This window comes from Hippocampus guttulatus, chromosome 3 (genome assembly GCF_054856545.1).
Source record: "Hippocampus guttulatus isolate MCC_2025c chromosome 3, RoL_Hgut_1.0, whole genome shotgun sequence".
Taxonomy (NCBI): domain Eukaryota; kingdom Metazoa; phylum Chordata; class Actinopteri; order Syngnathiformes; family Syngnathidae; genus Hippocampus; species Hippocampus guttulatus.
Genome location: NC_141263.1, coordinates 6,188,789 through 6,202,862, shown reverse-complemented (window position 1 = coordinate 6,202,862; position 14,074 = coordinate 6,188,789). Strand labels below are relative to the sequence as shown.

General features: G+C 40.4%; 2 protein-coding genes and 6 non-coding genes across 8 annotated transcripts; 7 read left to right on the top strand and 1 right to left on the bottom strand.

The window, feature by feature from the left end:
* Positions 1 to 237: 237 nt before the first annotated feature.
* On the top strand, positions 238 to 309 carry trnaw-cca (transfer RNA tryptophan (anticodon CCA)). The gene has a single exon. It is a non-coding gene; the product is annotated as a tRNA-Trp (tRNA).
* A 540-nt stretch (positions 310 to 849) lies between these two features.
* trnaw-cca (transfer RNA tryptophan (anticodon CCA)) lies at positions 850 to 921 on the top strand. The gene has a single exon. It is a non-coding gene; the product is annotated as a tRNA-Trp (tRNA).
* Positions 922 to 1,461: 540 nt separating this feature from the next.
* trnaw-cca (transfer RNA tryptophan (anticodon CCA)) lies at positions 1,462 to 1,533 on the top strand. The gene has a single exon. It is a non-coding gene; the product is annotated as a tRNA-Trp (tRNA).
* A 543-nt stretch (positions 1,534 to 2,076) lies between these two features.
* trnaw-cca (transfer RNA tryptophan (anticodon CCA)) lies at positions 2,077 to 2,148 on the top strand. The gene has a single exon. It is a non-coding gene; the product is annotated as a tRNA-Trp (tRNA).
* Positions 2,149 to 2,688: 540 nt separating this feature from the next.
* Positions 2,689 to 2,760, top strand: trnaw-cca (transfer RNA tryptophan (anticodon CCA)). Its single transcript has one exon. It is a non-coding gene; the product is annotated as a tRNA-Trp (tRNA).
* A 542-nt stretch (positions 2,761 to 3,302) lies between these two features.
* Positions 3,303 to 3,374, top strand: trnaw-cca (transfer RNA tryptophan (anticodon CCA)). Its single transcript has one exon. It is a non-coding gene; the product is annotated as a tRNA-Trp (tRNA).
* A 4,946-nt stretch (positions 3,375 to 8,320) lies between these two features.
* LOC147207283 (ferritin, heavy subunit) lies at positions 8,321 to 10,807 on the top strand. The gene is made up of 5 exons (XM_086106381.1): positions 8,321 to 8,574; positions 9,100 to 9,205; positions 9,722 to 9,868; positions 10,132 to 10,257; positions 10,415 to 10,807. Exons 2-5 carry the CDS (start codon positions 9,104 to 9,106, stop codon positions 10,571 to 10,573), a joined length of 534 nt encoding a protein of 177 aa, XP_085962507.1. The 5' UTR covers positions 8,321 to 8,574; positions 9,100 to 9,103; the 3' UTR covers positions 10,574 to 10,807.
* A 75-nt stretch (positions 10,808 to 10,882) lies between these two features.
* mcee (methylmalonyl CoA epimerase) lies at positions 10,883 to 14,063 on the bottom strand. Its single transcript, XM_086106382.1, has 3 exons — positions 14,005 to 14,063; positions 13,005 to 13,345; positions 10,883 to 12,769 (listed from the first exon to the last, which is right to left on the bottom strand). Exons 1-3 carry the CDS (start codon positions 14,030 to 14,032, stop codon positions 12,617 to 12,619), a joined length of 522 nt encoding a protein of 173 aa, XP_085962508.1. The 5' UTR covers positions 14,033 to 14,063; the 3' UTR covers positions 10,883 to 12,616.
* Positions 14,064 to 14,074: the final 11 nt, after the last annotated feature.

Here is a 14,074-nt window from a genome sequence, read left to right as displayed (position 1 = left end):
ACAGTTGTCACTCCTCAATAATAGGGATTGAAATTATGGCCACAGTAGAGGCGGTGAGGACAAAAAATATATACTGTATATAATTTTTATTCAAATCAAAATCATGGATTTGATTGTTTTGTATTTTCTTTCCGTCCATGAAGAAACCTCCAGGGTCCAGAGCAGTATTTTCATGGTAGCCAAAATTTTGGACTAATAATTGCGATATAACATACACATATCAGATGCTGAGTGTGTGACTCTGTGGCGCAACGGTAGCGCGTCTGACTCCAGATCAGAAGGTTGCGTGTTCAAATCACGTCAGGGTCAGGTGTATTTTGTAGGCCGTACTAAGTAAAACTTGCAGAATGACATGTTGAAGAATGCAACTGCGTCAATTTAGCGGACGGTTTCGCAGACATGCCAAATTTACGACTTGTGGTCAAAACTTGGCCCACTCGAAATTTCATACAATCTGGCCCAGTTTGTTTGGAAGGGAAATAAGTAGTATGGTACCCTTATGGTTAAGTGGACGACACTGACAATATGTGAGGCCACCAATGTGGAAATTCCAGGTTTTGACTTGTTTTTGGAAGGCCACTCGTGGCCCTCGTCCAAAGACAAAACTGCATGACAGTTGTCACTCCTCAACGATAGGGATTGAAATTATGGCCACAGTAGAGGCGGTGAGGACAAAAAATATATACTGTAAATAATTTTTATTCAAATCAAAATCATGGATTTGATTGTTTTGTATTTTCTTTCCGTCCACGAAGAAACCTCCAGGGTCCAGAGCAGTATTTTCATGGTAGCCAAAATTTTGGACTAATAATTGCGATATAACATACACATATCAGATGCTGAGTGTGTGACTCTGTGGCGCAACGGTAGCGCGTCTGACTCCAGATCAGAACGTTGCGTGTTCAAATCACATTAGGGTCAGGTGTATTTTGTAGGCCGTACTAAGTAAAACTTGCAGAATGACATGTTGAAGAATGCAACTGCGTCAATTTAGCGGACGGTTTCGCAGACATGCCAAATTTACGACTTGTGGTCAAAACTTGGCCCACTCGAAATTTCATACAATCTGGCCCAGTTTGTTTGGAAGGGAAATAAGTAGTATGGTACCCTTATGGTTAAGTGGACGACACTGACAATATGTGAGGCCACCAATGTGGAAATTCCAGGTTTTGACTTGTTTTTGGAAGGCCACTCGTGGCCCTCGTCCAAAGACAAAACTGCATGACAGTTGTCACTCCTCAACGATAGGGATTGAAATTATGGCCACAGTAGAGGCGGTGAGGACAAAAAATATATACTGTAAATAATTTTTATTCAAATCAAAATCATGGATTTGATTGTTTTGTATTTTCTTTCCGTCCACGAAGAAACCTCCAGGGTCCAGAGCAGTATTTTCATGGTAGCCAAAATTTTGGACTAATAATTGCGATATAACATACACATATCAGATGCTGAGTGTGTGACTCTGTGGCGCAACGGTAGCGCGTCTGACTCCAGATCAGAACGTTGCGTGTTCAAATCACATTAGGGTCAGGTGTATTTTGTAGGCCGTACTAAGTAAAACTTGCAGAATGACATGTTGAAGAATGCAACTGCGTCAATTTAGCGGACGGTTTCGCAGACACGCCAAATTTACGACTTGTGGTCAAAACTTGGCTCACTCGAAATTTCATACAATCTGGCCCAGTTTGTTTGGAAGGGAAATAAGTAGTATGGTACCCTTATGGTTAAGTGGACGACACTTCCAATCTGTGAGGCCACCAATGTGGAAATTCCGGGTTTTGACTTGTTTTTGGAAGAAGGCCACTCGTGGCCCTCGTCCAAAGACAAAACTGCATGACAGTTGTCACTCCTCAATAATAGGGATTGAAATTATGGCCACAGTAGAGGCGGTGAGGACAAAAAATATATACTGTATATAATTTTTATTCAAATCAAAATCATGGATTTGATTGTTTTGTATTTTCTTTCCGTCCATGAAGAAACCTCCAGGGTCCAGAGCAGTATTTTCATGGTAGCCAAAATTTAGGACTAATAATTGCGATATAACATACACATATCAGATGCTGAGTGTGTGACTCTGTGGCGCAACGGTAGCGCGTCTGACTCCAGATCAGAAGGTTGCGTGTTCAAATCACGTTAGGGTCAAGTGTATTTTGTAGGCCGTACTAAGTAAAACTTGCAGAATGACATGTTGAAGAATGCAACTGCGTCAATTTAGCGGACGGTTTCGCAGACACGCCAAATTTACGACTTGTGGTCAAAACTTGGCTCACTCGAAATTTCATACAATCTGGCCCAGTTTGTTTGGAAGGGAAATAAGTAGTATGGTACCCTTATGGTTAAGTGGACGACACTGACAATATGTGAGGCCACCAATGTGGAAATTCCAGGTTTTGACTTGTTTTTGGAAGGCCACTCGTGGCCCTCGTCCAAAGACAAAACTGCATGACAGTTGTCACTCCTCAACGATAGGGATTGAAATTATGGCCACAGTAGAGGCGGTGAGGACAAAAAATATATACTGTAAATAATTTTTATTCAAATCAAAATCATGGATTTGATTGTTTTGTATTTTCTTTCCGTCCATGAAGAAACCTCCAGGGTCCAGAGCAGTATTTTCATGGTAGCCAAAATTTTGGACTAATAATTGCGATATAACATACACATATCAGATGCTGAGTGTGTGACTCTGTGGCGCAACGGTAGCGCGTCTGACTCCAGATCAGAAGGTTGCGTGTTCAAATCACGTCAGGGTCAGGTGTATTTTGTAGGCCGTACTAAGTAAAACTTGCAGAATGAAATGTTGAAGAATGCAACTGCGTCAATTTAGCGGACGGTTTCGCAGACACGCCAAATTTACGACTTGTGGTCAAAACTGGCCCACTCGAAATTTCATACAATCTGGCCCAGTTTGTTTGGAAGGGAAATAAGTAGTATGGTACCCTTATGGTTAAGTGGACGACACTTCCAATCTGTGAGGCCACCAATGTGGAAATTCCGGGTTTTGACTTGTTTTTGGAAGAAGGCCACTCGTGGCCCTCGTCCAAAGACAAAACTGCATGACAGTTGTCACTCCTCAATAATAGGGATTGAAATTATGGCCACAGTAGAGGCGGTGAGGACAAAAAATATATACTGTATATAATTTTTATTCAAATCAAAATCATGGATTTGATTGTTTTGTATTTTCTTTCCGTCCATGAAGAAACCTCCAGGGTCCAGAGCAGTATTTTCATGGTAGCCAAAATTTTGGACTAATAATTGCGATATAACATACACATATCAGATGCTGAGTGTGTGACTCTGTGGCGCAACGGTAGCGCGTCTGACTCCAGATCAGAAGGTTGCGTGTTCAAATCACGTCAGGGTCAGGTGTATTTTGTAAGTAAAACTTGCATGACTACATGTTGAACAATTCATCTGTGTCAATTTAGCAGATCCCAAAGCATTTGGCCACAGTCGAGGTGCTGAGTCCTAAAAAATGAATCTAAGTTTGATTCAAATGAAAATAATGGGTTAGATTTATTTGTATTTTCTTTCTACCCGTTTAAAAACCTCCAGAGCAGGATTCCCATGGTAGCTAGTTTGGAATAATAACCGTGATCAAATATACAATGGAGCACTTCAGCAGTGTGCGACTCTGTGGCGCGACGGTAGCATGTCTGACTCCAGATTAGAAGGTTGTGTGTTCAGATCATGTCAGCGTTAGCCATCTTTTGTTGGCCACACTTGCTAAAACTTGCAGAATTACATGTTGAACAATGCAAATGTGTCATTTTAGTGCATCCCAAAAGCAGACACATTAAACTTAGGCCGTGCGGTCAACACTGGCCCACCCGTTGTTTCGTAAAATCTGGCCCAGTCTATTTGAAAGTTAAATAATTACGACGGTGGCCCGATAGTTACATGTACTTTGCTTTCAGACAATCTGTGAGGCCACCTATGTGTAAATTCAAAGTTTTGAATTTAAACTTTACATTTAAAATATTTGTTTTTGGACGAAGGCCACTTAGCCAGCGCAACTTGTCTTAGCAGCAGCATGCAAAGTTTCTCAATACTATTTAGCCCTCATCACAGCACATCCACCGATATTTGGAAATTGCTATAATCACTGAAACTAACTGATTAGGATAACCAGCTAGAAAAATATAAGGGTCAGAGAGGTCAATTAAATACACATTTGGTGAATAATGGAACACCACAGGGTACTATGATTAGTCCATTATTATAGTGTGAGAATAAATGATGTCTTTGCAAGGGTGTCTTGATATATCGTGACGTCACTGTTTGCGATGGAGCACTGTGGAAGAGCAACAAGTATATGGAGAATGCTACCAGAAAAGTACAAGGTGCAATCGATGAGGTGGTAGAGTGGAATTATTGCAACGACAAAAAGAGCAGGCCATTTTCAACACTTTAAATTGGTCGGTAACTTATAAAAATGACACGCACACGTGGGCTGAACAAGTGTCTAGATTTGTCAAATAATATTAATATGAATACTAATGTTAATACCATAGTGTGTTCTTTGTGTAGTAGGGTTAAGTTACTTTATCCATTGTGCTCATTGGTGTTTTCTTGTGAGTGGATCACCTTGTCTTTTCATGACATGCCATTTATGTGATTTATTTCTCCTTGCCATTTGCAAGTGCTTTTTATTCTGGCTCTGAGTACCAATTACTTAATTTGTACTTTGTCCGTCATGCATTTAAAAAAAATAATAAATCACCATTTTTGTCAAAGAATTTTATCCTTGTCTACGTTTTGGGGATCCACTCCTAACACAGTGTTGGGAAATTTCATCTTCTACACAAATTAGCTCACAAATCTTGAAATGAACTACATTTGTAGTTCAGGTCATAGTTCATAATTATTTTTTAAACTAAGTTCATCAAAAATAAACTAGTTCATTGCTCTTTTTTCATTGATGATTTTTTTTGTTTTATATATATATAATATATGGCTGTGGCACCACTACTGTATGTTGTTAATATTTTGTGAACAGAAAGTCACTGCACTACTGTGTGTCATCGTGCTTTGTTTTGATTTTTTTTCCCTCCAACAATGCATCACATTTTGATGAGCTATGCGTCGTGTGACTGTTGGTGGCCGGGGTTGCTAAACCATGGCCTTTTCCTCCACATTAAGGATTGCTAAGTGTTTAGCCGGGTTTTCTCCTTGTCATCTAACAAGATAACACTTGACACTCTTGAACAGAAATGAACTGCCATTCAAAAACCGTTTATTCGCTCCAGAATGAGCTCATTCAAAGAAACGTTCACAAAGTCGAAATACACTATGTTCAGTTCATGCTCACCCAAAATAAGAACAAGTTCATGAACTTCATTCATTGGGTGCAACATTGTGCATAGGTGGCATATGGGGCAGCAAACAACAAGGTTTCAGAGATGGGAGAAAGTAAAAGGACAAGTATTCAGATTATGGAGTGGGACATTTTCACCGGTGTCTGCTCTTCAATTGGTATTGGAAGAAATGTCCTTAGATTTAAAGATGGAAACAACGGATGTCATAATATTGCGAGGCATGAAATGAGGTTTTTCGCATCACCGTTTGCACTTTGCGCATCATCAAAAAAACAAGACGGTTCCAAAAACCTTCACTGAGCTGGATGCATACCACTTATTTGTGGTAAGTAGCTGGTCAAGCCAAGTTTTAAGCTTGGTGCTACTTTTGCCATGCTTGCTAGCTAACAAAGAGCTTTTGCTTGCCAGTCCTGTGGCTAAACAGGACTGTTCCATTTAGTCACAGCCAAGTTTCCAAACAGCTCAGCAGTATTTTCTGATCAACTGTATCAAAAGCTTAGATCCAGCAAGACTCATACCGAGACCTTCTCTGCGTCGGTGTTCAATCTTATATCATTTTTTTATTTTTTTTTTTAATAAGAGCTGTTTCTGTACTGTGTTGAGGTCGGAAGCCTGTTTGGAAGTCATCAAAAAGTCTGTTTGAGGTCAAGTAAAACTACTTTCGTGACAATCTTGGTTAAGAAGGGAGTTTTGTCATTTGATAGCAAGGAGACATCCGGCGTTCTCTCGTTTTTTTCCCCCAACAGTTAAATGAAACAAGACACTGGCTTGGTACATGTTGGCCATAGCATGATGTGTTTGGAAAGTGAGGGAACGGATGGTCACTGCTGTTTTGGATCATATTCGCTGGAGGATTTATTCGTTCTTTTTAAATAACATTTACAAACAAACGTTTGGTGGCCGTCAAACTCATCCGGGCTGCTGGTTAACACAAGGCAAAGTGAAGCGAAGAGGCATTCCAAACGCATGTAAAGTGAGTAATGTGAGTGCATGTATTTTCCCTTACTACCTCCTTCTTTTTCTTTTTCCCCTCCCCTTCACATATCCTCATGCTTTTAAAGTAAAGACCCGTATATATCCTCAATGATCGTAAATTGAGTTCATTTCACCACAGATTTGCTTCATTTTTTTTCTCCTTATAATAGTTTATCCATCCCTGCTATCAGGACAACACAAATTAACTTTGTTTATAGATAGAAACTGAACATACTGTACCGTATTTCCTAAGAGGTGTGAACAACAAATAGTCAGATGCTGGAAGTGAGTCATAAATGCTGTTTCTTCATGCCAAACTGCACAGTGACATCAGTGGAAAAACACACTGCGCTGAGTCAGGAGACATTGACGGGTGTTGTAAACCCCTCTTCAGCAAAACTCTGTCCATTATTTACCTCATCTTCTGTGACCTTACATCAACTGTAACCATTTATCCAATGACTTAATGAGAGCTAATTTTGACTTATTTCAACATGAGGTTTTAGTGGCACCTTACAGAATGAGGGAAATAGTAGAGTTTGGGCATACTGTATATCCTTCTTTTGTTCTCCCTACATTGTGCAGTGTTTTTCCTTATCAGTTACAACCTGGTTAAGGTGCGCCATTGATAGATTGAGAAAAAAATACCCATTGAATGCTGTACATTTATTTCTTGAAGGTGAACGAAGCGATTGATTCAAGAGTTTTGGACTGTGACAAATTGTTAGTGGCCTGACGTTGATGATCTTACGTTCCAATATACAATTAATTAGATCAACTTTCCTTAGGCAAGAATAAATATTGTGATTAGTCCCCAACCTTTTTTTGCATGAAGGACCAGTCTCACATCACACAAAATCTTTGTTTTTATGAACTTGACTTTTTTTTTAACACAACCTACTATTAGCTGTTAGCTACCAGCTAATGGATTTAACAGGTGGCGACCCGGTGAAATTTGCCTTGAAACAAAATACATAATTTAATAGGCAACAGTTTTCACCTTTTATATCACAAAGGACTACATTGAAAGTTATGCTTTGACCCGAGCAGCAATGTTCTCCCATGTTGTCTCCTTCTCTTTGGCAGCTGCAGCGATGTTGCACTTCTTCCTGAAAAAGTGTTCAAAGTCGCTGCCTGAGCATATTCATATTTCTAGTTCTAGTGAGGTGAAAATCGCAGGCATGTTATTCCCCGTTGCCATGTTGACTCGTTGAATCGGGGAGCAAATGATGCTGCATTTTCACACTCTTCCTGGACTTTTAACACTGGCCACTTTGCAGTGTACAGACAAAGGGTACCAATGAACATTCGAAGCAATGAGTGGCTGTCTGTCATTGAGCAGCATTTGAAGTACAAGAACTTTGTTACTAAAGTAGCCTTTTCAGGTATCTTTACTTTAGCATTTTGTCTGCAACATTCTATTTACTACTTCGTCAAAATAGGCTGATTGCTTTCTTTTCGTAGATAGAGACAAATTAAGTAGACATAACTGAGATCTTGATTCACTGACATTTTAGGGTCTCAGAAAAATAGGGACATGCAGCAAAAAAGAGGGTAAACCAAGCAGCATTAACAATGACAGCAACCGGTTCGGAAAAGCATAATGCCGAAAGGTAAATGTCCTTTATTACTTTTGTAATTCAGAGTATTTCATGTTTTTCTTTCTTTTTTCATAAATTTTACTGAAATAAAGAAATTCAATCATTACGTCTACTTTTGAGATAAGAAAACCTTTATTTGTCTCCCAATGGAGAAATTCCCATTCCCATTTTACCAATCTTTTGTTGTTGTTGTAGTAATTCTTACTTTAGTTTGCCACCTCTGAAAATCATGTGTCTTAAGAACCAGCTGCAAACACAAACGTCAATAAACTAGTTGTTGAGGAATCAAAACATTTGGAAGGAAGACAGTACGTCACAGCTGCGCCTCGGTTCCACCCTTTAAGAGGAGGGATAGTGACGTCATATTTCGCGCCCCCTCTGGATGACGCTCAAGTATAAAAGCTCAGTCGCTTCAGTAGCGTTTCAGTAGCGGACAGTAAAGGTTACCTGCTTCAACAGTGCTTGAACGGCAACCTCAACTGTCTCTGTTTCGTCACTACCACCGAAAGAACAAGATTTGTTTTAGAAAAAAAAGAAACAGCCTTCAGTGGTCGTGGTTAAACTTGATCTAAATCGCTTTCTCTCGCAAGCTAACCTGTTCGGGTTGTTAACTGCGCACGTCTTTTGAACCAATTCGACCTTTTCGCAAACAAAGGCCGCTCTGAATCTAGGTAAGAACACTTCTACATGTCTAATAAATGTGCATGTATTAATTTTTCGACCGTCGTCTTCGACAAGGAGATTGTTTATATGTCGTCAGTGCGGCCTTGACGCGGTCTCGGCCTTGCTGCTATCATATTTCAATAGCTTCCCGCCGCGTGTTGACGACGTTTTTCTTTAATCCAATCCATCAATTATCCGAACCGCTTATTTAATATTAAAATGCAAGATCGTAGAAACGTATTTTTCAACAAAATGAATTCATGTTGAAAATGTAGTTTGAGATTTTATTGTCATGTGCGTCCGCGTGTCATTACATTTATCGTGGGGTTACGCATGTTCGCTGTAGCTTAGAAAATACACGCGGTTACATCATTAGATACACCTGCGCAAAAAAACTAAGCGTGATTGTAAAAGCTGTTTCTTTATGTATATTGCAGTCTTATTCCAGTCTTTTACACGGGCTACAGAGTTCCTGGATTACAGCTATATTTGAATGACATGGATTCATATACATATATTTTGGGGTATTTCAGAACAATGACTTCCCAGGTGAGACAAAACTTCCATCAGGACTGCGAGGCTGCAATCAACAGGCAGATCAACCTGGAGCTGTATGCTTCCTATGTTTATCTGTCCATGGTGAGTATGTACCTGCATCTCTATCCTCAAGGACCCTCTTGGGAGATCAGCAAATATGCTTGATTGGGTGAAGGAAAAAAATGGGTTTGGATGAAGGTATTGAAATCAATTCAGAGACTTAAGTAACCTTTAAAAAAAAAAAAATTCTCGCATGGTATCTGCCAGCACATCAAATGTGCAACTGAGGCCTTGGTCTTTCGGGGGCATTGCAGTTTCACAAAGGTTGAAGTGCATTGAGATAAGGTTAGTGTTTGTCGCTTGCCCTCAAAACGCAGCCAGTATCTAACCGGCAAGAGTAGATGTTTCATATATGCAAGACCACTTGAAGTTACTATACAATGTGATGTAATTAATCCTCCAAAGTAAAACTAACTTTTGAGACTCTTGTTACATTCTTATTTTGTTAGAAGAGTTGAATACTGGTACCAAAGAACATTTATTTCAGCCCTGTTCCAGGAAATTGCGTAACTTGAAGTTAATTAGTAACCCAGACCTCCTTTATTTTCCCATTTGTAGGGTTACTACTTTGACCGGGATGACCAGGCTTTGCACAACTTTGCCAAGTTCTTCAGGGACCAATCGCACGAAGAGCGCGAGCATGCAGAGAAGCTCATGAAACTTCAGAACCAGCGGGGTGGAAGGATCTTCCTTCAAGATGTCAGGGTATTGACTCAATTTTTGGTCTTGTTTTCCCTCCTTTACTTCAACACTTATCACAAGGACCAAATTGGGAGTGCAGCACAGTGTGAATGAAGATACTGAGGGCGTGTGGGTGTTCAGTGCTGCTTATCTTTTGTAAGGGGTCACAAACAAGCCACGAGGCTGAAGTAAACTGCAAACTTGAGATTAATGTACTTGCCGTTTGCCTCAGGTCAGAGGCCTGTTTTAAAATGAAACGTATAGTTTTCTTCTGCTTTGTGTTGCAGAAGCCTGAACGGGATGAGTGGGGCAGTGGTGTTGAGGCCCTTGAATCTGCCCTGCAGCTTGAAAAAAGTGTGAACCAGTCCCTTCTGGACTTGCATAAGCTGTGCTCCGATCACAACGACCCACATGTGAGTCTTAAACAAAACGGGAGCTTTCGAAATGATTTTACTTTGTGTTGGTGCAAATCTTGCATATTTCTTTCGTTTGGATGTTGGCAGAAGGCAAAATTGTCTTTCTGAAGATGTGAGTGAAACAATTGTATCTAACTATGGTTTAATGTTGCAGTTGTGTGATTTCATCGAAACCCACTACCTGGATGAACAGGTGAAGTCCATCAAAGAGCTGGCAGACTGGGTGACCAACCTGCGTCGCATGGGTGCCCCGCAGAATGGCATGGCAGAGTACCTGTTTGACAAACATACTTTGGGCAAGGAAAGCAGTTAAATCCCTCCACATTGCTTTCTTTGTATCTTGCTTTGTGTTTGAAAATGTGAATTCATCTTCGTGCTACAAGCCAGTATGTTAACTTATCCTCTCGCATTCGACCTGCTGAAGTGAACTTGTACTCTCAGAACAATGCACCGTGACAGTGCTTGTTGTAATCTGCATCCCGCTTTGCCCTTGTGGTATTAACACTACAAGCTGTCAACCAGACCAAATAAACCACCTGAAAGATGATTTGTCGATTTGTGTGTTGTCTGTTAAAAAAAAGTTCTGAAAAAATCCATGTTAGTCAGCGAAACATGCCAGATGTGCAGGTACAGCATTTCACTTTATTGGTCTAAACTAGATGCTAATTTACATAAGTCATTCCAGACTACTAAGACTTTATAAACAATTTGCATGTGCTGTACTTGAGGAGATGCTAATGTTTTGACCACATTTAAACTTTCAGAAATAAGTGTTTTAAGGAAGCAATCGAGGTTGTCACCTTAATGGTTGGCATTTCATAGAGTCCAACAAAAGTTGCTTGATCGTCTCATGAATCCTGAGTTTCATCAAATCCTGCTCAAGAAAATAAAGAACACTTAACCTATATCCCCATTTATAAAATCAATTTTCCGAGCGGCTGCACTGTAGCCTCTCACAGCCGTCTTGGGACAGTGAGTGGGCACACCGAACACGTTGCCAGCCAATCGCAGGGCACGCAAGCATTCATTCATACCATGGAACAGTGGCTGTGTCCAAATTCATTTGGAGGACCCAGCCTTAGTGTTCAATTAACTGACAATGCATGTTTTTGGAATGTCGGAGTAAAATGGAATACCTGGAGAAAACTCAGGCATTCATGGGGAGAGCATGCAAACACCACACAGGAAGGCCGGCGCCTGCATTCGAATGCCAGACCTCCCTGTTACGTGGATGAGCTAACCAGTCAGACAACATGCTGCCCTCACTGAATAAAACATTCCAGTTCAATCTTTTAGTCTGTTGAGAGAACTCAAAATTATCAATTCAAGTTATTGGTGGTCTTGATGAAATGAAACCTTTGTGAGAAAAAAACAAAACACTGTTTCACAGAACTATGTGTGCACATATAGACACACACATACGTCTAGATAATTGAGTTGAAAATTTGCACTTGAGATTTGTTGAAATTTGTATTAACATGGTACAACAGTTCGATGGTTGTGGCATGGTGGGAACTCGTCCGCACATCCGCCGCAGAGTGCAGGGTTCAATTCCAGGCCCCGGCCTTCCTGTGTGGAGTTTGCATGTTCTCCCCCCAATGGCTGCGTAGGTTTTCTCCAGGTACTCCCACCTCTCAAAAACACTCTAAATTGCCCCCAAGTGTGATTGTGAGCGCAAATGGTTGGTTGTTAAGTGAGCCGTCACTTAGATTGCACTATTTCTACCTTTGGTAATTACAGCGCTTCACACCATTTCCTCATTTACCAACTGATGACGCACCATCGGTAACAACCAGGGGTGCTTTGGGTGCCCTGCGATTGGCTGGCCAGCAGTTGAGGTGCACCCCACCTACTGTCACAAGACAGCTGGGATAAGCTCCAGCATGCCCGCGACCCTTGTGAGGATAAGCAGATCAGATCATGGATGGATGCAATAGTTCTCTGGTAGTTTCTAAGTGTACAGAAAGTAAGGGATTAAACAAGGAAAAATGTATACATTCTTGAATGTATACATTTACACCTTTTTAATTTTAAACTAGCTGTATACATTTTGTTTGGTCCAAAAGGATAATATATCTATTATCTATTTATAGTGTTTCAAAGAATTTGGTTTGTCTTAATTCTTCAAGAGCTGCAAACATTCACTTGTTCATTGAGTAAATTGAAAGCAATGCTTCAATATATGAGAGACAAGCACATGCAAAATCCCGAATATCAAGGTACTGCCGCACAACAGGAAGTTAATTCGACATGACGTTATAGAAAGTATCAAAACAAACCACGCTAAAACTACATAACCAATGCACGCTTGTATCTCTGGAATTAAAGGAACAACATACAAAGTTCTTGATCCACTTCATGCTTCTTCCAGCTCCACGAGTACACCATCACAGTCTTTGGGATGAAGAAACATCACTAGTTTTCCATGAGCTCCTATTCGTGGCTCTGCAGAAAGAGTTCGGATGTTCTTTAACTTCAGGTCTTTGATCGCAGCATTGATGTTGTCAACCTGCAACAGATTATTCCAATGGTATAAATGATGATCTTTGGTTGATTCACGGTTACTAATAGTCAATCTATAAAGTAATCATCCAAAAGACAAATATCCCAAAATGAGTAGTAAACTTCATGAACACCATCATGAGCATGTCCGACTTGAATAATAAAAACAAGAGTGTCCTGCAGTGATGACATGCTTTAAGCTACAAGAAAGTAAGACAAAACACCCTTTTTCTTGTGCTCACCTCAATACAAATGTGATGCATTCCGCCAGCTTTGTTCTTCTGCAAGAATCCAGAAATGGGGCTTTTGTCACCAAGAGGATAGAGAAGCTCCAGCTTTGTGTTGCCGAGTTCCACAAAGACTGTGTAGACGCCATGCTCTGGGAGAGGCACTTTTTCACTGACTGTGGCCCCGAGGACGTCTCGATATAGGGCTGTGGCCTTGTCCATGTCTGGGACGGCAATGGCAATGTGGTTCAGCTTGCCCAGGTTCCACAGTGAGCCGGGGATACCCTGATGAAGGGGTGCTGAGGTCGAACGTGCTCTTCGGAGTACGAGATGAGAATGTCTTGAAAGACTGGAAACTTAAAGAAGACCAGGAGAACAGGCTTAACCGAATACTTAAGTTAAAGTATAGTTTGTTATGTATAGGATTATAAAGACAAATTAACAGGCCAGCGCTTACATTTTTTTGTGAAAAAGACATGGAATTTTGCATAAAGACATTAAGCCTAGATAACAAGGTCAATGGTGAGGCACATGGATCATTTGTGGGGATGATGACTCTCGCGGAATGGGCTTGTTTCAACAGAAACCGTATCAAAGTGACCGAGCCAATAATATATCTAAAAAAAAGTTGCTGCAGTTTATACATATTGACTTCTCTTGACAGCGGCTTCATTGCTTTGCAAGTTAGCACAAAACAAATTACGATGATCGAATGATCGATTACTTGCTGAAAATGTTGAATACTATATGGCAATACAGTATAGGCCCGCAAGGTAAAAACTGTTTAAAGGATTAAAGTGCTATTTCGGACCGACAAGCAACTTCAACAACAACAAAACTTAGCGTCAACGTTTTCAGTAGCTCGCTAATTGGTTATCAGCACATTGCATTTTTGTTCAAACAGTTTATTGCGGAACATCGCATGACCACTTGTTCATATGTAGCCTAATATAATAGAAAAAAATACCAATGGTAAAAATCCCCTTTGTCATATGTCATACATATAAAAACCAACCTGCAACCTTCAGAAATGCGGACGCCATGTCTTATCGCCGGCGACGGAACTAAAATAAACCGGAAAGTTT